This window comes from Schistocerca piceifrons, chromosome 1, assembly GCF_021461385.2.
Source record: "Schistocerca piceifrons isolate TAMUIC-IGC-003096 chromosome 1, iqSchPice1.1, whole genome shotgun sequence".
NCBI lineage: Eukaryota > Metazoa > Arthropoda > Insecta > Orthoptera > Acrididae > Schistocerca > Schistocerca piceifrons.
Genome location: NC_060138.1, coordinates 304,896,366 through 304,906,013, shown reverse-complemented (window position 1 = coordinate 304,906,013; position 9,648 = coordinate 304,896,366). Strand labels below are relative to the sequence as shown.

Below are 9,648 nucleotides of genomic sequence, written 5' to 3'. Positions count from 1 at the left end.
TGTATCGATAGTGAAAGAGCAGGAACTAGCAGATGAGGTAACATTGACTCTGTCCCTCTGTTTTATGACAACGAAGAGAGCAGGATACCATGCAGAGATTTTTTTTAAGAAAAACCTCCATCTCTGGTTAAAGATTGCTCGCTAATTTAATCTCAACACCTTTTTAATAGCACTGTCCCAATACCTGGACGTGCATGCGAAGATCTCGGTATTTTTATGTAACATAGGTTGACCAGTACCCAAACAATGTTCGGCAATAGCCGATCTACTTGGCGGCTGTAATCGTGTGTGCCGTTCATGCTCAGTACATCTTTCCTCCACGGTCCTGATAGTCTGACCAATGTATGCCATGCCACAGGTACAAGGAATGCGATACACGCCCGCCTCACGAGAACCAAGATCATCCTAATAGAATCCCAAAGCGCTCCAGTTCTAGATGGAGTTCGGAAAACATATTTCACACCGTATTTCCGTAAAATATGACCCATCTTATAGGAAAGGATTCCTGAGTAAGGCAAAAAGGCAGTAGACTTCGATGTCAACTCAGTATTATCATCAGTCACCCGATTCGCAGTTGGTCGATAGCGCAACGCACGTTCAATCTGTCTTTCACTATAACTATTCTGACGAAATGTAGCTTCAAGATGGGCCAGCTCAACTGACAAACACTCAGTGCCGGAAATAATATGTGCTCTGTGAACCAGGGTACGAAGTACCTTTTCACGCTGAGCCGGATGGTGACAACTATCATCCTGGAAATACACGTCAGTGTGAGTACGTTTCCGGTAAACTGTATGACCCAATGATCCATCACCCTTTCTCCTAACCAAAACGTCAAGAAAGGGAAGGCAAACATCCTCTTCCGCCTCCATCGTAAAACGAATGTTCGTGTGGATCGTGTTCAGATGTTCTAAAGAGGCATTCAGATTCGACCTACCATGAGGCCAAACAACAGAAGTATCATCAACATATCTGAAGTAGAATGCATGTTCCTCGAAGTCTTCCATAAACAAATTTGCAATCACGGGAGACAACGGGCTACCCATTGCAACTCCATCTGCCTGGTCGTCACGACCTGGTCGTTGAATAAAAAGTAAGTGGATGTCAACACATGTCAAAAGAGATTAGTTAACACCAAGCATAATCTCACTAACCGCATTCCCTCCAAATGAAGTAAGAAATCAGCTGATTTCTTGATGTTCGCACCGACCAACTTGTGTGGGCTTAACAGAGAATCAAGATGTTTAGCTACACGATAGGTAGGAGCGCCGATATTGCTCGCTAAAGGACGGAAAGAAACCCGTTCCTTATGTATCTTCGGAAGGTGATATAACCTAGAGGGAACAGCACTAAAGGTGTTAACATTCTTGAAAGTGTCCTGCGACAAACCACTTTCCTTCGGGGGCCTATCGGTCTTTCTGTCAACAGTTTTCGTGGGTCGGCATCGATCCTGCAATACGCTGAATCAGATAACAAACATTGCATCTCTTAGACATAATCCTGTTTGTTTAAAGCACGGTGTTATTGCCCTTGTCCGCAGGTAAAACAACAATGTCAGGGTCAACTTACAGAGAGCGTAAAGCAACCCTCTCTGCTGCTGTTACATTACTCTTAGGTAATACACGACAAGCATCCCTCCTAACCTCCTCTGCAGCCTCAGGAGGTAGTTTGCAAACTGCCTACTTGATTGAACTAATAAAATCGCCTACCGACAAACTCTTCGTTGTGGGTTCAAAATTTGAACCCATCTCTAGCACGGATATGGATGCGTGGTCAAAAGATTTCTCTGTGAGATTTATCACAGAACGTCGAGATATAAAATAAGACTGCGAGTGGAGGAAACGTCCAAACCTTACCAAATATCGAGCAGTAACAGAATTGTATTCCCAATCAGCTTGAGTCCATGAAGCACAGTCCAACCAATCCCACGCGACATCAGACAATTTCGAAGCAACCATTAAACGGAAACTAAACAATGGAAACAGAATTCGAACGTCGACGAGTAAAAGGAATCCTATCACGCAGAAGAGTCAAGCCCGCACCTTGCTTGATGCGATTGGTGACAGGAGAATTAATATGGTGCACAACCTTGGCAAATGTTGGGACACGAGCTTCATCACGACACCTCAATTACAACGACAAAGCACATTGCAGTCTAACTCAACAGCTACTAAGTTTATCCAACTTTCGTAAACACCGATACATTTCCTCCCCGTAGAGGTAAATAATGTGAGGCCTGAGTTTCTTCAGGCATAAACAATTTTCAAACAACGCGGTGGTACCCCAACTGTGGAATGACGTCGATGTCGCTTGAACTGAGGTCTGGTGAGTAAGGTGAATAGTGGATGACCCATCTTGCAGCACTGCCAATCTAATACTTAATGTTTCAGGCGCTGATCCTGAGCCATCCTCGTATGCGGTCTCAATCTGTCGGTTGATTTCATAATGTTTGGCGTGGGCTTTCGAATATATTTACTACAGTTACGGACATGGCACACTTTCGCACGATATAGCATAGCTACCAACACTTTCTGGAATGACCATAATATTTAGAATTTGATGCAACAATAACAAGATAACAGCACCGCAAACCACTGTCCTGGCATCAGCTGAAGACGCTCCACAAACGCTTGTACAACAGCACGGAAAAAATCTCAGGATGACCGCACGCGGATTTCAAGCGTCGTTCATCGTCTGAAATTGTTTACGAAACTTATCTATCATCAGCCTTTGCGGACTCTGCAAGAAACAAAACGTCAGATGTCAATGACGGCTAGAATTAAAATATGGGACTAATGCGAGTACGAAATGATGTATTGAGAGCGCGGGTCGTATTCGCACTTGTCTAAAAAGACAGGGAAACCAATCGTTGAGAGGTGAAGGCCTCTTTGAAACGAAGTCTGAACCATCTGTGATCCAACTAGGATTCGGTACCGCGACCTTTCCCTTTCTTAGTTAAGTTCTTCACTAATGAACCACCACGTCCGACATGTATACGGAAGGTTCATTACTAAGTTTAGATCAGTGACTTTATGGTTCAAATGGCTCTGAGCACTATGGGACTTAACTCTTGAGGTCATCAGTCCCCTAGAACTTAGAACTACTTAAACCTAACTAACCTAAGGACACCACATACATCCATCCCGAGGCAGGTATCGAACCTGCGTCCGTAGTGGTCGCGCGGTTCCAGACTGTAGTGCCTAGAACCGCTCGGCCACACCGGCCGGCAGTGTTTTTATGTAGGGCTATACAGTCTGTAGTAGCGAGTGAAAATTTGTACCAAGGCTGAGAATCGAACACGATTCCTCTTACTTACTAGGCCGGTGAGCTAGGCACTAAGCCACCTTGTCCAGCGGTTTGGAAATCTACACGGATTAGGCTGGCACACCTCACTTCTCGATGCAAAGTCTCACTGCCGCCCCAGTCTACTTTAAATTATTCCCTCACACACGAACAGAAATGCCGACACTGTCCGTGTTCTGGAATAACACCTCATCATGAAACGTAACCGGGAGATCCAGCCAGGAACTCAAACAAATTAAAACAGAATTTGAGAGAGTTCAGTGGTCTCATACAGATATGATTTTGTGTACGTAGAATGAAGCGGCGAGTGAAAATTTGTACCAAGGCCGGGAAAAGAACGTGGTCTCCTGCTTACCGTTCATGTGTAAGGAGGAATTTTAAAGTAGGCTGGAGCGGCAGGGAGAATTCGGATCGAGGAGCGAGTCGTGCCAGGATAATTCGTTTAGTTTTGCAAATTGAAGCGCAAAGTGGTTTAGGGGCTAGCGCAACTGCCTAGTAAGCAGGAGACCCTCGTTCGACTCCCAAGCTCGGTACAAATTTTCACTCGCCACTTCAGACTATATACAGAGTGATTATAATTAAAGTTAAACATTCAAAACACTGTAGAAATAGCACCACTGGTCAGAATGACGCCAAATTGCAACGGAATATTATCGGAGAAGGGAGAAAAGGTACGGCAGAAGAAAAAATTTTGTGTAAAAATTGATCAATAGATGGCGCTGTATATTCAGAATACGTAAGCGAGAACACCTGTCATGCGCACGATCCATTGAATTTGGTATAAACACGTCGAGTAGACGGATTTTCCTCCTTTCGCGTCTGCGACGGTCGCTATGACTGCTTCAATCGAGGATCGCGCTCTGCTTGTAAAGCTGCATAACAGGAATGATGGCTGTGCACACGTCGCTCTGCAGAAGTTCCGGACACTTAAAGGTTTGAAGAAAGGTGTTGATCCGATGATTGCCGTTGGTCTGGAGAAAATGGTTCGGAAATTCGAGAAGACAGGTTCTTTTGGTGTGCAATCTGGTAGCGAGAGGAAACGAAGTGATTCGATGTCAGTGGAAGCAGTGGCCACAGCAGTGCAGGAGGAGACGAGTGGTGGTGTGCAAACATGTAGTGCATGGCGAACTGCCCGATTATTGGACATACCCGTGAGCACGGTGCCTAAAATCCTACGAAACATCCTTCTTTGCTATCGATTCAAAATCACCCATGTGCACGAGTTGCTTACTGTTGACCTGCCAGCAAGAGAGACCTTCGATTTAGAATTTATTGCTCGCCTGGAAGTGGACAATGATTGGCCACGGAAGATTTTGTGAACAGACAAAGCCCACTTACATCTGACAGGATATGTCAGTACACTGAATTGTCGAATATGGGCAACGGAAAATCCACACCGAAATCAACCAGTATCAATTCAGTGTGGTGCCGGTTTACGGCATAATTCATCTTAGGGCCATATTTTTTCGAAGAGACAGGTACTGTACTGTCAATAGCAAGCGCAATGAGTGTCTTTTGCGCAACCACGTCAGTCCAGCTCTCCAACAGCGTGGATGTGTGGATGGGATCATTTTTATCCAAGATGGTGCACCTCCGCACATTGCAAATCCAGTTAAGCAGCTGCTGATGCGCCATTTCGGAAATGCTAGAATTATCAGTCGCCGTTTCCCTACAGCCATTTCACCTAATCTTAATCCGTGTGACTTCTTGCTGTGGGGCTATCTGAAAGATGTTGGGTTCAGTGTTCCCATTGCAAACTTACCTGCATTGAAGGCACGCATTGCGCCACACACGCTGAATGTGATCGCGGAAACACTTCGATCAGTTGTTGAACATGCTGTTTCTCGATTTCAACTTTTAGAAAACGGTGGACAGCATATTGAACACGTTTTGCGCCAGTCATAGGGAAATTAATAATCCTATTTGTATTTGACTGATGCTTTTTATGTGGTTTTTGGCCTCAGGACAAATATAAACAGATTTTTCCCATCCAATGTGATATGACCTAACCGTGGAGAATGGGCATACGTAACTAACCGTATCACACCTACACACCCATGCACACTGTGTAGTACAGTTTGTTTAACGTCAAACGTACACCTTAGGCATTGTTGTATGATTCATTTGTCATTTGTAGTCGACCACTATTAAATTATTATGCTTGCAGCGCCATCTATTGCTACATTTTGTATCTATTTATTTTTCTTCTGTCATGCGTTTTCCCCCTTCTCCGATAATATTTCTTCGCAATTTGACATCATTCTGACCAGTGGCGTTATTTATACAGCGGTTTGAAAGTTTAAGTTTAATTATGGTCACCATGTACATTAAATCATATGATACCAGTAATGTCTCTGAAATCGTGTCATTTCATTTCGATGAGTTAGTGTGCGAGTGTTAAATATGACGTTATAAAGCAATTACTCGTGAAAATGCTGTATTTATGATGACCCCTTTAGCTGAATTTCCTGTGGATAGACCATTTCTGTATATGACCCCATCTGAATTTGGCTTATTGCCAGATGGTAGTAGAATTGTGCATTGTTCTGCAAAAGTAATTGCACGAAACCCCAGAATTGCTTTCCCAACAAATTCAAGTGAGACAGAACTTGCAACGTTAAATCAAAACAAGAATATGATAACTAGTGTGGATATTACTTTAAAAATACCTGGTGTTAATGTAACGCCTACTTCATTTGTTACTTCAGCTCCCATGGAAACTTCTGCTATAGATCATAAACGTAACTTTCCTCCAATTTGGAAATCATGGTACGGGTACAAAAATGATGAGGATAATTTTTTAACTACGGTACCTGCGCATCAATTTGGACAGCCTATTTATTTGAAATATTATTATGCATGTGTGTCAAGTACAAAAGAAAAATGTCTACATAACTGGGGTTGGAAATGTGTTCAATCGTGTGTTTCTGAAGTAGATGCAGATGCTCGTACAGGAAGCGTTATTGTTAACTGTGACTATAATCGAACTTAAGGTTTCCTTAAAGTTCCAAAAGTATCTAATGTTGATATGTTTCCTGTTACATGTACTGCTCAAGGTGTACCTCAACGGTACACAGTTAATGGGGATAAGCACTGTAATCCTTTTATGACATGTGATAGTTTTTCTAAAACTTCATTGGGACCATGGCGAATTGAAGAACAGTTAGTAGGAGCTATTACTCCTGTAACGGATACAAAAAACTCTGGTTATAATAATTTAATAGAAAAGGCTGATATAGCTTCTTCTGGGTACAACATTAGACTTCATGATACAAATGTTCAACCAAGCCTTCATGGAGGGATAAATCCTATGTATACTTTAAGTACCAGTAGTTTAAATAGTGATACTACGAAATATACAGATACTCAAATGTTGTTTGAAGTTATTGCAGAATGTTCTGTATATTATGATGGCTTAGAAACCCATTATCCTAGAGCAAATGTACCAAATGTTCAGGTATCTGATATGATTTACATATCTACTGTAACAAGGAATGAGGAATCATCTGTGTATAAAGGACAATATGAAATAAAACAGACATAAATTTAATATTTGTATTTATTACAAAGTGTATACAATTGTATTTACATATACAAATAAAAGGACATATTTCTTTTATTTGGTGTTACAATTTATTCACCTTAATATGACACATCATACATTTGTAATACCTCAAGAAATGCTAGAGGATAAGGTTTTTTAGCAGCATTTTTTAACTCATCATATTTTGACCATCGAATGGTTTTCGCTCTTATGTCTTTAAAGTGTGGATGGGAACAAACAATAAGCTGGCTGTTACTAATCAGGAAAACTGGCGTCCTCCGCAAAATGGCATCACCTTTATATTTCACTCGTATGTTACATGCAATACCTTCACAAACCTTTTTGAAATCCTCCAGAGCACCATCCTCAATGGATATCTCTTTACCGACAACAATTCTTCTATCTACTACATCTTGCATAGCAAACTGATTCGTTTTGTTATTACATCGGCCTATATGGCCTACATTTAATGCTAATGATATTATACAATCAAAGAACCAGTTTTTACCTGAGTTAGGAGTACCAACTACACACAAGGTATTTGGTTTCTTATTTGGAATATAAACTTCATTATTATCAATCTCAGTCCATTGATATAGTCCTTTTTTCTTAAACCAGGACACAATATTTGTTAGAAACTCAGGAGCTTTATCCGTATCCCCTCCTGATTGAAACAATAGTAACCTATTGAGCCATGCTACAGAATCACCTAATGTGTTATAATAGTCCCATGTAGTATCACAATTGGCATAAAAAACATCGTTTTCAGATCCGGAACATAAAATCTTTTCTAATCCTTTCAGGTCTAGGTCATTCACAGTCTTTTTATATAGCTGTAAGCCCATTTCAAAATAGCGTTTAAATTTAGGGTCAATTAGATGCATGTAAAATGGATGACATATTGGAATAACATTTGTTATATTCTCTGGAGGAATACAATTAGATGACATTAGTAGGGAAAGTATCTTTTTCGCTGCGATCGAAGGACCGCACCACTTCCCTGTAGGGATTCGTTGCCTTCGCGAATGAGGGTGTTTACTAACTGCATTATTTTTGTGTTCTTGTTCACATTCAGAAGCATGTCCACCTCCCTGCCCTTCCAATATTGCGAGGGATCCTGCGACACTATTTTGCCATTGTATAATTTCAGAGACACCAGTAAGTCGCCGATCGGCTCCTCTAAGCCATACTTTTCCCCTGCCTGGCCCCTTCGACACGAAGAAGTATAACAGAACATTGAGCCAGTCGATGTCAGAGATGACTGTGATGGCCCTTGTTCGTCTTTGAGACTTCTTGAGGCAGGGGGAAATAACTGGATCAAATCTGAGCCGGCATCGACATCGTCGGGATAAGTATACGCAGTCGTGGATGACGTGGATGTGCTCCCCATGTTGTCGATACATGATAATTTCACCAGGGTGTCTTTGTGCAACGCAATCAAGTCTTCTACACATAGTGTCAACTTCTTCCTGTGATCAGGTGACAATGATATCTGTGAAGTACCGCCTTTGACTGACTTAACATATTCGCATAAGGAATTCAAACCAAACAAACAGTTTTGCGAAGCGTGTTTGTATTGAATTAAACAACTCAGGATCTGTGATAATAATGTCCCGAAAACTCCATCGACGTCCTCCAGCTTCGATTGTGTATTGCTCATCAGAAACAGCACAGCCTTCAGAGTTGGAGTTGTTGCATGCGCCTCCAGCAACGTCCATATTAGGGTCATCATCTCCAGGATCACACCCATGGTTACCAATCTGCAAACAGATTTACAACCAGGTCATCATCATCAATCTGAATCACTAGCACTATCAATAAACCCACCACATAGCACACTACGGATTAACGGTGTATTCGCACAAAATCTGCACCAATTTCTCAGTTCCTGCGCACAAGGTGGTTCGAAGTATCCCAACTGGTGTATGCTTGATTTAAATATTAAACTTTGATGTATAACCCTTATCACTGTTGTAAGACTTTCATCAAATTGTAATGCAATACATTTATCCAAACATCGTTCACATATTTTGAACATGGCAGCATCGTTACCAGCTACTGGACTAAAGGCGCCATATAATTCAAAAAACCGAAAATAAATTTTGAACTCATTATGGCGAAATAAATCGTCATATAAGTTACACATTTTTAAATGACATATCTCATCCAACGATTTGTACATCTCTAAACGAAACTTTTTACCACAATCTGCCGCGGTTCGTAAAATTTCATGTATCATGGCACATTAACAGATTGAGTATATATAAAAGAGTTATCTAACCTGAACCGTCCAACACATAATTAAACTTCTCACGTCGGAAATAAAAAGAATATCTTTCTTCAGTACTATTGGTAGAGGCAAAGTCAATACATCTAATGCATTACGGAGGTTCCCTACAATTACATGTCGGGACAAATCTACTAATGAAGACACCATTATTCTGTAATGTACTTACGGATGTGGGTTCTGACACAGGTGATGCAGACGACGACGATGCAGAAGATGACGCTGATACTTCTGTAGACGACATGGTACATCAACTACCAAACCCAGGCCTTATATACCATTATCATGTTATGCAAACATAGCGCGAAAAACGATACGAATAACTAATGGGGCAAAGGGCGCTGATACTACAAATTGTACACGCGCCAACCTTTTGCTGGTGTGGGTGCTTGCCCAGATAAGGTCCTAAACGGACCGTTATCTCAGCGTCACATTGACAGCCGCCATGTGACCCTGGGGACCCGGCTGACCTTGGGGACTCGAAACGAAACGGCACTCAGTGCCATGCTTCATG

At 41.7% G+C, this 9,648-nt stretch overlaps 1 protein-coding gene across 1 annotated transcript; it reads right to left on the bottom strand.

The window, feature by feature from the left end:
• Positions 1-6,916: 6,916 nt before the first annotated feature.
• Positions 6,917-9,368, bottom strand: LOC124796394. The gene is made up of 2 exons (XM_047260569.1): positions 9,304-9,368; positions 6,917-8,607 (listed from the first exon to the last, which is right to left on the bottom strand). The coding sequence occupies exon 2, from the start codon at positions 8,299-8,301 to the stop codon at positions 6,946-6,948; it is 1,356 nt and encodes a 451-aa protein (XP_047116525.1). The 5' UTR covers positions 8,302-8,607; positions 9,304-9,368; the 3' UTR covers positions 6,917-6,945.
• Positions 9,369-9,648: the final 280 nt, after the last annotated feature.